Consider the following 13,812-nt stretch of genomic DNA (forward strand, 5'->3'; position numbering starts at 1 on the left):
GCGTGCTGCATAAGTACATGTGCCACACAGCATTTCGGCCGACGGTCCACTGTTGCTTGGGTTTGGTTCATCGATTTCTCCTCCTTGGAAATTTGAGACGCCAATTGACATGAAAACCAGGATGACTTCGTGACCTTCCTAGTTGTGGTTGTCAGGCCCAATCAAAATAATTTATCGATGCCGAAGCTGACTGGCTAGCCAATTCCCATTAGCCATGCGTATCCTTGGTGGAATCAGGGAATTGGTCCCAGATATCCCCTTCGCGTTCGGAAAGGTCAAGATCGTCGTCACGGTCGGTGTCATCTCGGTCTTTCTGTCGTCCCGGCTGCGAATTTCGTTCTGAGGTGCCCTTGGCTTTCTGCTGCTGCTGATCCTCCGATGCTCCATGCTGCCTGTCATTATCCATGTACAACGTCAGGACCGATTCAAGGCCCGCGTTCCGCCTTCCAAGGAGCAAAACGTCCGAGGGCTGGATCTGCGCGTGCCGTCCATGCCTAGCAAGGGAGAACAACAACACGGGTTAACCAACACCGTGAGCTTGGAGGTGAGTCGACACGAAGGAAACGCATCGGACATACTTTGCAAACATGATCAGATCGTCTGTTGTATCAGCTGTGTCTCGATCAGTTTGGAGCCGACAAGAGCAAAAAAGGACGAGGCACCAGCTACCCACCTATGCGATCCCACACCATCTCAGTCATTGCAATGAGGAATGAGGGCGTGATGTCGACATCCTCCTCGTCGACCTGGTCTCGCACCATTCGGCGGAGAGCCTTCCAGAGTTCGGCTTTCAGTCGCTAGATACACGTTATATGATCCAGGTCAACATAAAGTACAAAGGTTACATATCTGAGAAAAGGTGGACCTGGTTACTCACACGCTCTTCAAGCTGTCGTTCTTCCATCTCGCTAGCCGCCATTTCGTAGCCTATCCGACCTCACCCGGCCTGACAGCCAAGGATGGCTCCCTGTGTTACTCCGTACGCGCTGTGGTCATTTACCTCGTTAGTCAGCGCGGTTTTCGCGTCAGTCACCTGACCAAGATAGCCACATTATGTCTAACCAATTACGGTTAGTTAGATCAATATGCAGACTTTACATAAGCTTAGTCACTAACAAACTAACCAGGTTGAGTTTAGCCCACGACGTCAAAGCTCCATCGTTTCCGTCTTGCCGGAGCTCCGAGCAAAAAGGACAGACCAAAGAAAAAAAGCCAAAAAGGAAAAAGAAACAGAACGGAAAATAAGGGCAACCAAAGGCTGAAAAGAGCACGTCCGCCATCTCTCTTCTTCCTCGTCCTTGCACGCTGTTTGCTGTACCTTCGCGCCGTAAACCCCCACCGCCCACTCGCCTTTCGCTGAACCCGTACGCCTCCCGATTCTTGCGCGATGTCCGACTTCCCACTTCTCGCCGTCCTCCACACGTGGTACACGAACTTTACCACCAATGTCTCCAACTCCGTCTCCAATCTCACCGTGAGAGATTATATTCGCCTCGTATGGATAATCGGCGGATATATGTTCCTCCGTCCCTACCTCGATAAAGGGTTCCGGAGGTTATTCGAGAAGGGTGTCGCCAAATCAGAGAAAGCGGAAGAAGCTCAGGCAGAGGCCCAAGCCCAACAAGCTGGAGGCGCCATGTTAACCGCAAATGATCTCCGTGATGGAAGAGGGGACGAGAGCGAGGATGACGATGACGATGAGGGTGCGTCCAGTGCCGTTCCTCAGTGGGGCAAAAGTGCCAGAAGGAAGCAGAGGAAGTTCTTGGAGTTTTTGGAGCAGGAGGCGGAGAGGCGCAGGGAGGATGACGATGATAGAGATATCGCGGATCTGCTGGAGGACTGAAGTCAAGCCGGACGAGAATTTGTACATACACAAGTTCCCCTATGTGTGGACATTTTTTCTGCGCGCAAATTAGATTGCAATGTGAGTTGGATCTCCCCAGCCCCGGTTTTCGATGCTACTCCCCAGTTTTTCCTATTGTTACGGTCAATATATGGCCCCGAAGCTGGATGATTAAGGTCTCTCTCTATATACACCGTGGGCTGACATGTCTGCAATGGATTACTACCAAAGCAGAGATAAAGGCACTTGAAATATCCGGATATCATGCTGTCCTCCATCGCCTGCGCCATCTTGTAGGGATTGAAGATAGTAGGCAATACCTCCTGTGCCCTTCCGTATCTTAGCGCAGGGCCAGTTAAAGGCGAAACTGTTTACGACCATCTTTATCCGGTAGTTCCTATTTCCGGGTGAGGTTAGCAGAGACCACGGGGGCCTTCGGCAAGCTTCGTTGAAAGTGTGGCCGCTTCCACCCGTTGTTCCTGGCGAATAACTTGGCTTTTGCACAAAGACGGCCATTCCCCCGGTCACTCCGGGCTCTCGACCTGCATTAAACAGCTATACAAGCCTATTGACGACCACGCTTTGAACCCCCGATTCTCCGCTATATTCGAGGCGGGTATCGAACTCTGGTTGCTTCTGACTAATGAACCGTCCACCAGTCTTCTGACATAATTGGGAGTGACAGGCAACTTTGACATCATAGATTGGGAGAGACAACCATGGGTGAGCGAGAGCGGGTGGCGCTTGCTGTGCACATGCGAAGAAGGCTTGAAGCCGAGCGAAAAACTTAGCTATCAGTGTAATACTCCAGCTCTTCAATCGTCTCCTCTATCAACATACGGTTCTATATCTATCGCCGAGCTTTTCGAGTCAAAACCAGTTTGAAACGCGTCCTTGACCCTGTCAGCCCGCTCGTCATGACCGCCGCCCGTACGATCCGTATCAGTAACTTCATTCTCCGTATCCTCCAGCTATGCGTCTCGGTCATTGTTTTGGGAATATTTTCTTATTTTCTTGCCGTGCTTGCGGACCATAACCTAGCAATCCAAAGATGGGTGAAAGCTGTCGAGGGCATATCTGGCGTGGCCGCTTTCTACGCCATTGTAGCCTCCATCTTCACCCTCAGCATTGGCGGCATTCCGTTCTTTGCGGGCGTGGCTATGGTCCTAGACTTTGCCTTCACAGCCGGCTTTATCGCAATCGCAATTATGGCCCGGGATGGTACACAAACTTGCACTGGACATGTTGACACTCCCATTGGAAACGGCGACGCAAACCAGCCCGCCGGAGGTTATGGATCTGGCGGGTTTGGGACGGGAGATGGAAAGCAGCTGATATACATGCCCAGTCTGAAATCTGCGTGCAGACTGCAGAAAGGGGTTTTTGCAGTATCCATTATCGGGATGTGAGTGCCTTTCGAAGTTACTCATTGGGCAGCTGACTGAAAATGCTAACTCCTTTCCACAAGATTTCTGTTCCTAGTATCGATCATCGCTCAGCATCTCTATATGCACCACCGTGAAACGATCAAAACTTCCCAGTCCGGTGGCTCTCGCCTCCGATCGCTCTTTCGTTTCCGTCGTCACAAGGTTGACCCACGATCCGCTATTGTTGATTTCAACCAGGCCAACGACGGCGCAAATGGAACGATCCCACTTTCAGATCAACCCTCAACCGAGAAACCTCCTCGCTCTACTAAAGTATTCGGCCGGGGTGTCAGTAACTACTCGGCCACCGATCAGGTCACCGAGCCCCAGCCTACAGCACAGAGAGACGATACCAGTGGATGTTACAACAGCAACACTGCCAACATGCAGGGTTACAACTATTCGAGTCCGTATCCCTACAGCAACTCAGCCTATTACTACGGGATCCATGGGAATCCATATTCAACCGACAATCCTTATAGAACTGAGGCATGGCAGGACTATGACCACGGACAGAGTGGCATTGGAGATAGCAGATATGCTTTTGGGTATGGTGACATGCATGCAGGAAGAGCGACTTATTGATAACATCTGTTGTGAGTGTAGATTGTTTTATATATCTAAAGGAGCAAATAAATGAATATAACTATAAAGAACCCTTTCTCCCTGACAGTTCTCTAAGCAAAAAAAAAAAAAAAAAAAAAAAAAGGAAATTGACCAACAAAAAAATGGACGTCAATGTCTGAAATAACTAGATCCAATATTAGTTTATAAGATTAGATACAGCCTTATTCATGTGGAATGGATCCTTGTGATACCCCTTGCATTGAGAATCAGAACCATTCTTTCTGGGGATGTGTACAAGTAGTCCTTGATCGCCTGCTTGTCGAAGGGGTTCCCGATTGGCAGCTGTGATAGCCGCACGTGGCTGCCAACCACAGTTGCAAGATAGCCCGCAACCGAGAAATCTGCAACGCATGGTACGTACGAGGCAAAAGGCGGGTATGGAGAACTTGACCTTCCGCTAGAATAACAAAATATGGACTGGGGATCGAGGCTTGAACTAGTGGTTGTAATGGGTTTGTGGGTTTGGGTCTTTGACTAAAAGGAACGGAGTGGAAGGGTGAGCAAAGCGCTGATGATAACTACAGGTAGAAAACTAACTTAGAAATAGAAATGTCTCATTTTCAAAGGATTATATGGAGACGTTCAGCTAATCAAGAAACAAGAGAATGTTGAGCTGTTATAGTAGGGCATTATAGCTCTAAGGAGTTCACATTCAAATCAAACACATGGCTGATCAATAAGGAGGCCAATATGTGACCCATTTAGCGCAAAACAAGCAGGGACTTTTCAGGGGATCAAAAACCTGATTAAGTGCTGTTGTCCGGTCTAAGAGCCACCCGCTCTCGGGACTTACTCACGCTAGTTGGGCAACAACCACCGCGAGCCCTTCTCATGTATGTCTCTCGCACTACATCCCCCTCGTTCGCTGCAACCACCCATTCCCCAATGCCCAAATGTTCTGGCGCGCGCCTCACTCCTCGTCCACCACCTCCCACAATCAAATTCCCCGGTCGATAGTTCTTGTCCGCCCTCATACGCCGGATTGCACTTACATGGATATGAGCATCCGCAGGGATATCCCGTACTTCGCCACAGGGAAGAGGCCAGCGAATCGGCTTCCAACTCCCGTCAGCTTGCAGATCCATTCGGCGGAATGGGAGATACTCCATGATCTTCCATATGATCACTGATATCGCCGATAACCCGCTACCAAATTCGAGGCAGTCGTGAAGGTGCCCTTGTGTGCTCGAAGAATGGAGAGCGGTGTGAAATTCTTCGTCTACCATGGACCCAATAATGTCCAAGGCGTGATTGCTATTATCATTGCTATCACTTGGATGACATTCAAGGTCGGGATCAGCAGGAGAAGCTCCATGTTCATCGGTAATAACAACGGATGGCATTTCGAGCCGTACGCTCTGCTTGCCGCCTGGGTATGGATTATTGCATTTAAACTGCCGTAGTTTGCGCTCATCGAATTGCAGCCCAGCCTTTTGAGCCTCCTGCACCATCCACACCAATGGAGCGTGGCTAAGGGGCCACCTTTCCTGAGGCCTAAGTTCCCACCCGCCTCCAATATCTGCATGGCCACCTGGGAACCACACTTCTTGGATGTCTTGCACACCGTCGTCAGTATCAATATTGTGGCCCCCGCTCAGCGACACTTGCGAGTTCGCGCTCCGCACAGATGCAATTTCCGAATCCAGGTCGCAAGGCTGGTGTGCTGACAGATGCAAAGGGTCCCTCCCAGCTCCCCGGCTCGTTGGTGGGCGATATCTATCTTCCACTTCATAGGAATCCGCTCGGCTGGGTGAGAATTGCCGTTGGCGGTTCCCATGGCTGTTCTCATGACCGTTGCTGTGACCGTTGCTATGGCCATTGCGATGGCCATTGCTATGCTTATGTCCGTTATCGTCGATCTCCTTGGCACATGTATCTGTGCGTCTACCGGTATCCTTGCGCGACTCTGCGCTTTTCCCACGGAGACGAGCTCTCCAGCGACTGTATCTCCGGGCCGCTGAATATTGCTTCACTGTGCAGTGACGGCATTCGGATATCAAGTCTTGTCGAAATTTAGCTCTGCGTTCGTCAATACCTACGGCATGTCGGATGACCTTTGCCGAACTTCGTGCAGTGTAAGGAAACTTGTTCCTCTGCATCCATGCGGATTCGAAACTCGGAACACTATTCACCGTATCGAACAGTCCTAAGAATCGAATCTGCTTAATCGGGCGGCTGAAGGTTTCACGGAAGGCCTTCATATATCTAAACAACTTCATTTTTTCTAGCTTATCCTCTTCGCTGTCACCACTTCTTTGCTGCCATTTAGAAAATGTCTTCCACGCGAAGTGGACCAACTCTTCGTTTCCTGCGGTAAGTAAACCAACGAAATCTAGCATTTCCGCTAGGAAACGTGCGGTATATGCACCCCGACTGAAGCCAAAAAAGTATATGTCATCTCCAGGAGAGTAGTATCGCATCAGGAATCGGTAGCCGCCAACGACATGCTCAGCAAAGGACGAACCCACAGCGGAGTCCTTTGCCTTCATATACGACCCTTTGATGCGTGATAGAAGGCCAGTGTTTGAGAGCGAGGCGGTGGAAACATAAGTTCCAATCCCAGGCTGATAGTAATGGAAATGACGTCCCTGGTTTCTATCTAGCATCTATTTGTTATGTTTAGGTCCAGTCTCGCTGAAAAGTTGACACCATCGAATCATGAAACTAACCCGAAAAATTTTCAAAACATTAGAATCCGCCTCCGTGCCGGAGAACTTATTCCCCGTCCCATCAAAGCAAAGCACAAATGTCTTCGGTGGCATATATGAACCGTAATCGGAAACTTGGCTCATTGTTGAATATGCAAGTTCTCTTGGCTTCGGGTTTTCGACACACGAGGATTCACAGGTTCGAGAGCGTGATGTTTGAAGACAACGTAGGAAATAGAAACTTGACTCAAAAAAGGCTGGCCTCCAGTTGACATTTCTAGGAGATTTATTTCTGTCTCTGAGAGCCTCGGTTCATACTTTCTGTTTCCAAAAGAAACTCGAGTCCTGCATAACATGAGTTGCGATTCCCGATCGGACGAGTAGAAAAGCTCTTGTGCATGCTGCAAGTGCAGCTGAACAAGCTCCATTGACAGATCCGACTTGCCGATCCGCCCGCGATCAACAGCCAACCGCGTTCCGCATTTTGAGGCGCCTCTCAGAACTTCGTCTTCATTGCGAGCGCTGATACGGGAGTCTCCATTGCACCAGAGGCCCACAACCACATTTGGTTAACTGTTGCAAGATCCTATGGTCATTGAACCATGTCAATACGAGGGTCAAGGGTGAGGGTCATTTGGCGAAAGAATAACGCGGCGGTAACTCGTATTCGAAAAGCTGGTCATTCTCACTGCATAATGGCCTGAGAAAACTCGGGAATACGACCGAATTGTGGCCTTGCCAATGATTTCCATTTTGCATTGGGAGCTGCAGCTTCCCAGGCTGCGAGCGAGCGGGGTCTAAGAAGAGCTCGGTTCTTGTTTTCTGCAGCATCTTGAGTGGAACAGCAATCCAGTCGGCTTTAAAATGGCTAGTCGGCAAAATATGGTTGGAGTCCTCGAATATGTCATGCGAATTGAGCGATTGGGCGTCAATTATGGAGTACTCCGTACGGAGTAGTCCATTGACCCTGTACTTTTTGTGAAGACGCTTTCTCTGCAGTGCTCGTCATTGGAGGCTCTCAAAGTTCAGTATTAACGTATGAATCCGTACATCCCTTGGGTGCAGAAAGCAAGGACCGGATGGGTCCGACAGCCCGCCGTTCACGGAGTTTCGCGGCACACATTTGACACGTCAAAGGCGGATGAGAACTGGTGTGGCAGCGAGGGTGTAAAGACTATGAAGAGCCGGCTCACATCGCTTCAGGACTAGATTTATGGTCCCACAGCAATTTCATCTGCCACAAAAACGAGGGCTAGGTGGACATTTGGATAAGGTGAGTGAGTTAGCGAGCCGATGGGATCAAAGTCAATTCCGAAAGGCTGAACAGCGCTCGCACTTTCACAAGAAAGCCTATGCACCAGTGTTCAACTAGTTCCTTCTTGGCTCTCACACACTATTGAATGGAGGACCGCTGATCTCACTTGTAGGTGGCTGGCTGCAGAGGGAGCTTGGTGAGAGGTGTCATGCTTTTTTGGTGATCCCAAAGAACGACGACGACAGCCGTTGTTGGGACTAACCAGATCCGGCAACTCTTAACGTCCTGTCTCACCAACACTGCGTTCAACTGCTCATTCATCCAGCCCATTTGGACCCTCACAAACTTTCTCTCATGTTCTGTGTATATGTGTGTGTTTGTGCCTTTCTCCTGGTTGGATGGCTTTATCAACCCCGCCAACGGAATGTCAATCTTAAGCTTCGTTCCAGCAGGTGCCCTGCTGCAGCCATGACGCTGCGTTGTCGACTTGAGGATCCCTGCCGCCCCCCCAATTGGTTTGTCTGCAGGCAAGATTCCCAGTGGCTTGCGGTTGAGGCCAATCACTCCCAATTAGCCCAGGATGGTTTCCTCCAATGCTCAGATGGACGCTCATCCGTGCTGATCGTCAAGCTTTTGGACTGGGCAGCCTTATCCGATATCACGTCCGGTACAAATGGCGAAATACGACCCTCAATGGCTTTCTTCCATTTTCATTCAATGTGAACCCACAGAGCTCGTTCATTCTTCCTGTCTTCGGGGTCTTAACTGTGCATTTGAAGTGCTACAGAAGTGTTGGTTCACAGGGTTCGCCTTATCAGTAGTTGGCTTCTTCGTTGAGGATTGGAGCTTCATTTCGAAGCAGCCTACTCAACAACTATGTCCACTACCAATGGTCATTCAAATGGCATCGGCCATACGAACGGGACGGCAGCTGGTACCAAGGCCTCCCGGAATGGCATTGACAAAGTCAATAGTCGCAAGAGTGCTGTCAAGCGCCCACAAGTCGAGAGTACATTCAAACAATATGCGCAATTGATTCACGCCGCCAGGCGCCCGCTCCCAAAGCAATCCGGTGACGGAACTTATTTGACAGGACCCAAGGCAAAAACTTCTCTTCTCCAGGACCTGAGGTCGATGGGCCCCAAAGGATGGGGAACTCTGATAGCTGTGCTGAAAAATAAGAGATCCGGTGATCTCACTGATGACAAGACCTACATCATGGAGCGCATAATCCACGTATGTTCTTCTCGAACGCTTACTTAGGTTTTCTGTGCTGACTTACTTCGGATAGCTTGTCGCGGGGTTACCGCCAGAGTCAAACATGAGGACCAAGTTGACCAACTCGTTCGTCACCGAGCTTTGGAATACCCTTCCTCATCCATCAGTATCGTACGTGCGGCCCACCCCTTTAATATATTTTCTCCTGTTTCACCTCTTCTTACAGATTCCATCAGTGCATTCGGAGACGAATACATGTACAGATCTGCAGACGGATCTAATAACAATCCCCTGTTTCCAAAACTTGGCGCTGCAAACACTCCATATGCTCGCTCCATCATCCCATCGACGATTCAACTCGGTGCTCTCCCTGATCCAGGCCTGATTTTTGACAGCATCTTTGCTCGGGAAGAATTCAAACCTCACCCTAACGGTGTTTCCAGCATGTTCTTCGCCTGGGCTTCCCTGATCATTCATGGTGAGAAATGTCGTACCCTTTTCCATTAAAGAATGAAGTTAATGTCAGAAGATTTATTCCAAACCGACCATCGAAACCCAAATATCTCTCAGACTTCTTCTTATCTCGATCTTTCAACCCTGTATGGTGACAACCAAGAGGACCAAAACCAGGTGAGGACCTTCAAGGATGGGAAATTAAAACCGGATTGTTTCTCTGAACCAAGGCTTCTTGCTCTGCCCCCGGTCTGCAGTGTTATTCTAGTTATGCTTAATCGGTACGCTTTTCTCCATACGTTCCTTGCCAGCTGTAAAATGATGACATTTGACACTATTAGATTCCACAATTATGTCGCTGAGCAACTCGCGCATATCAACGAAGGTGGGCGGTTTAGCAAGCCGAGAACTGGTCTATCGCCTGAGGAATCCACCAAAGCATGGGCCAAATATGACAACGATCTTTTCCAGACAGCCCGACTGTAAGAGCATTGGTCTCCATCTGTTTTGACGGTTGCTGACAATGTGGACAGGGTTACCTGCGGCCTCTACATAAACATTACATTGTACGATTACGTGCGTACAATCATTAATCTAACACGCAGTAACACTACTTGGTGCTTGGTAAGACACAAAGACAGCCCTTGCCTCGACAACATTGCTAATCTCCCAAGGATCCACGAGTGAACATGCGTGACAACGCCACCCCAGAGGCCGCAGCGAGTGGAACAGGCAATCAATGCTCGGTTGAGTTCAATCTGGCCTACCGATGGCATTCTTGCATCGGACAACAAGACGAAAGGTGGACAGAAGGGATATACCAGGAATTGTTTGGAAAACCTGCTGGAGAAGTCTCGATGCCTGATCTCCTGATGGGGATGAAGAAATGGCAGACCGAATTACCCAAAGACCCGTCTCACAGATCCTTTGCAGGTTTGAAACGTGGCTCTGATGGCCGATTCAACGATGACGACCTTGTGAAGATTATGACCGAAAGCACTGAAGAAATTGCCGGTACGTTCATCACCATCCTCCCCGATCAGGTTGTTCATTGTAATAACCCTTTTCTAGGTTCTTTCGGTCCGCGCAATGTTCCAAAAGCACTACGAGCGGTTGAAATTCTCGGCATTCAACAGGCACGTAAGTGGGGATGTGGCTCCCTCAATGAATTCCGGAAATTCTTCGGGCTTAAGGAGTACACGACCTTCGAAGAAATTAATTCGGATCCTTACATTGCGGATCAACTTCGTCATTTATATGAACACCCCGATCACGTTGAACTATACCCTGGTATCGTTGCCGAGGAGCCTAAAATTCCAATGGTCCCTGGTGCAGGAATTTGCCCCACGTATACGCTGTCTCGAGCCATTCTCTCGGACGCGGTTGCGTTGGTTCGAGGGGACAGGTTCTATACCGTATGGTTTTTCCCTTTTACCCGCGAGAGAGGATTTTATAATCTAATTTGAAAGAATGCTGAGCGTTGCTAATTTGATCATTATAGACCGATTACCATCCCAAGAGTCTCACCAACTGGGGCTATTCTGAAACACACTATGATCTGAACATCAATCAAGGCTGTGTATTTTATAAACTCATTCTCAGATCCTTCCCTAACCACTTTAAGCCAGATTCAATCTATGCCCATTATCCAATGACAATCCCCAGCGAGAACAAGAAAATATTTGCAGGATTGGGCAGAGAATCCCATTTCTCATGGGAAAAGCCGGCCTTCATTCCCCCCCGTGTCAACTTGACATCATATCTTGGGGCTAAGACCATTCTAGATAATGCGAAAGATTTTCGAGTAACGTGGGGTGAAGCCACTGGCTTCTTATTCGGTACAGGAGGGTTAAACTTCATGCTTTCTGGAGATTCTCCCAAACATGCGAAGCAAAGACAACTGATGGGTAAAGCGCTTTACCATGAAGAATGGAAGAAACAGGTGAAGCAATTTTATGAGGATATCACTATTAAGCTCCTAAGGCAGAAATCCTACAAGGTTGCAGGAGTGAACCAGGTTGATATCACCAGAGAGTGAGTCCACAACCGGAAGATATCATTTTCCCGAGCTAACCATGCCTACAGTGTTGGTAATCTTGCACATGTCCATTTCGCCTCGAATATCTTCTCCCTTCCGCTGAAAACTGAAAAGAATCCTAGAGGTATATACACCGAGCATGAAATGTTCATGGTTATGTGTGTCGTTTTCACATGTATCTTCTTTGATCTTGATCCCGCAAAGTCTTTCCCTCTCCGGCAAGCAGCCCGAGTAGTTGCGCAACAATTAGGGAAAATTGTCGAAGGCTATGTCAAGAGTGTGAAAGCTACTAGCATAATTTCCGGAATTGTGGATCGGTTCCGGAAGAATGAGACTGCACTGAAGGACTACGGGATTCACATGATTCGAAGGTTGCTAGCAAGTGGCCAGAGTGTATCTGAGGTAACTTGGTCCCAAGTTATGCCAACTGCTGGAGCAATGGTTCCGAACCAGGCACAAGTGGTAAGTGTCTACAGCTGCCCAGCTTTCATGCCCAGATCTCAAAATAAAAGCTCACCTTTTCTATCTTTGGGTTACCTAGTTCACTCAAATAATAGACTACTACCTTTCTGAAGAAGGGCGCATCCACCTTCCGGAAATTCAGCGCCTTGCTCATCAAGACACCCCGGAATCTGATGACAAGCTCCTTCACTACTGCATGGAGGCCATCCGTTTAAATGGCACGTTCGGCTCATATCGAGAAGCCACAACTGCGATGGAAATTGATGACGATGGTCGACATGTCTCAATAAAGCCGGGCGATAAAGTTTTCGTGAGCTTCGTTTCGGCGAACCGGGACCCAGATATTTTCCCAAATCCAAATGAAGTTCGCCTTGACAGACCGTTAGACTCCTACATTCACTACGGTGAAGGGCCCCATACTTGTTTGGGTAGAGATGCAAACATGGTGGCTCTCACCTCCATGCTTCGTGTGATCGGAAAACTGAAGAACTTGCGTCGAGCGCCAGGCCCTCAAGGGGAACTAAAGAAGGTCCCTAGACCAGGTGGATTCTACATTTACATGCGTGAGGATCATGGCAGTTATTTTGTATTCCCGATGAGTAAGTTTCCTATATTGAGTGAACGGCATGTATGTTTGCGCTAACGAATTACAGCCTTCAAAGTGCACTTTGATGGAGAGCTACCTGAGCCACACAGCAGGCCAGCTTAAATAGCCTTTCCATCCTACCCTCAGCAATAGCACTCATTTCTCGGCTCCCATATACTCCCTTCAATTTTTGGCTTTTTATGTATAGTTGTCTTTTGCATGATGGGTTCGGGTTACGTTGAATACCACATGCGCTATCAAATATATATAATAATAATTGATAACTTTTCTCCCTACTCCCAACAGGCTCTTGAGACGGTTTTAAAACATGCTTGACAATACATCAAGTTACAGCACAATATGGAGGCTCTTTGTGTTTATTGGCGCCGCCGCCCTTCTAAATATATGCCATATTTTGTCCAAGCACCGAGACCTTCCATTTCAAGTATACAAAGCATTTATACGGAACAACTGGAACAGACCTTTGACAGTGAGAATCATGCTTTTCCACCTGCAGCATATGTTGATGTTTTCCATCTTCCAGTCGACAAGGCCGTGAAGAACAGAAATTCCCTCTCCAGCTGAGAAACTCGACAGTCTCTCCACCCGGCTGCAGGCATGGGGAGATGGTGGCATCGGCTGGGTATTTCCAATCGATCACCAACGCTAGGCATAACCTCGTGATATTTGCATATAACAGGCTCTTGTTAGGCTGCGGAGGAATAAAAGCGGTTGTAAAGGTAGATTGGGGGCTAAATCTCTCACCAACCCAAGCATGGTTCCTATCCGCTGCCACTCTGCGGACATGCGATGCTAGTATCTCCGAAAATCATTATCCTTCGTCTCCATCAACATTGCTGCATGCGGCGTACCCGAGATGACAACCTCCTCACCCGGAACAATACCCGTGTTTCCCATTGCTCTGGGAGAAGATAGTACATTTTATTCCTGTTTTATTGGTTTGTGAGAACCAACATTAAGTTCCTACTAACAGTTCAAAGCAAAAGAAACCAATTCACTCTTGAGACAGTATGTTTGAAATGAATTTTTGTGTTTTTTCTCGTCTTTTTCTAGGCGAGTGGACTGGATAGGAATGAGCCAAACCACAGGTTGAATTCTAATTCTTGTACTTGTTCAACACAAAGGTGTAAAAAATAATATACAAATGAAAAGTGCTGTGCAAAAGGTGATAAAAGGGGGACTGAAATTAATATAAATACTGCAGACCATGCAACTGAGCTTTTAACTAACTTAA

The 13,812-nt window shown here is 48.3% G+C and overlaps 5 protein-coding genes across 5 annotated transcripts; 3 read left to right on the forward strand and 2 right to left on the reverse strand.

Moving 5' to 3' along the window:
• Positions 1-4: 4 nt before the first annotated feature.
• D8B26_004934 (uncharacterized protein) lies at positions 5-919 on the reverse strand (the record flags this gene model as incomplete). Its single annotated transcript, XM_003066805.2, has 4 exons — positions 5-494; positions 579-612; positions 674-797; positions 878-919. 4 exons carry the CDS (start codon positions 917-919, stop codon positions 209-211), a joined length of 486 nt encoding a protein of 161 aa, XP_003066851.2. The 3' UTR covers positions 5-208.
• Positions 920-1,192: 273 nt separating this feature from the next.
• D8B26_004935 (uncharacterized protein) lies at positions 1,193-2,318 on the forward strand. The gene is made up of 2 exons (XM_066124655.1): positions 1,193-1,924; positions 2,078-2,318. The coding sequence occupies exon 1, from the start codon at positions 1,388-1,390 to the stop codon at positions 1,841-1,843; it is 456 nt and encodes a 151-aa protein (XP_065980736.1). The 5' UTR covers positions 1,193-1,387; the 3' UTR covers positions 1,844-1,924; positions 2,078-2,318.
• A 442-nt stretch (positions 2,319-2,760) lies between these two features.
• Positions 2,761-3,855, forward strand: D8B26_004936 (uncharacterized protein; the record flags this gene model as incomplete). Its single annotated transcript, XM_003066803.2, has 2 exons — positions 2,761-3,248; positions 3,312-3,855. The coding sequence occupies 2 exons, from the start codon at positions 2,761-2,763 to the stop codon at positions 3,853-3,855; spliced, it is 1,032 nt and encodes a 343-aa protein (XP_003066849.2).
• A 607-nt stretch (positions 3,856-4,462) lies between these two features.
• D8B26_004937 (uncharacterized protein) lies at positions 4,463-7,273 on the reverse strand. Its single transcript, XM_003066802.2, has 2 exons — positions 6,567-7,273; positions 4,463-6,503 (listed from the first exon to the last, which is right to left on the reverse strand). The coding sequence occupies exons 1-2, from the start codon at positions 6,687-6,689 to the stop codon at positions 4,644-4,646; spliced, it is 1,983 nt and encodes a 660-aa protein (XP_003066848.2). The 5' UTR covers positions 6,690-7,273; the 3' UTR covers positions 4,463-4,643.
• Positions 7,274-8,676: 1,403 nt separating this feature from the next.
• On the forward strand, positions 8,677-12,853 carry D8B26_004938 (uncharacterized protein; the record flags this gene model as incomplete). Its single annotated transcript, XM_003066801.2, has 12 exons — positions 8,677-9,036; positions 9,092-9,189; positions 9,255-9,496; positions 9,548-9,752; positions 9,813-9,953; positions 10,005-10,095; positions 10,146-10,485; positions 10,543-10,886; positions 10,973-11,505; positions 11,557-11,971; positions 12,051-12,570; positions 12,625-12,853. 12 exons carry the CDS (start codon positions 8,677-8,679, stop codon positions 12,678-12,680), a joined length of 3,345 nt encoding a protein of 1,114 aa, XP_003066847.2. The 3' UTR covers positions 12,681-12,853.
• Positions 12,854-13,812: the final 959 nt, after the last annotated feature.

Source organism: Coccidioides posadasii, chromosome 3, assembly GCF_018416015.2.
Source record: "Coccidioides posadasii str. Silveira chromosome 3, complete sequence".
Taxonomy (NCBI): domain Eukaryota; kingdom Fungi; phylum Ascomycota; class Eurotiomycetes; order Onygenales; family Onygenaceae; genus Coccidioides; species Coccidioides posadasii.

What these genes read in the sequence shown, in the direction of transcription:
- D8B26_004935 (XM_066124655.1), top strand. Translation starts at nt 1,388, where the DNA reads ATGTCCGACTTCCCACTTCTCGCCGTCCTCCACACGTGGTACACGAAC.
- D8B26_004937 (XM_003066802.2), bottom strand. Translation starts at nt 6,689, where the DNA reads ATGAGCCAAGTTTCCGATTACGGTTCATATATGCCACCGAAGACATTT. An exon ending in ATGTTTTGAAAATTTTTCGG is followed by an intron (nt 6,504 to 6,566) that starts GTTAGTTTCATG and finishes CATAACAAATAG; the next exon opens with ATGCTAGATAGAAACCAGGG.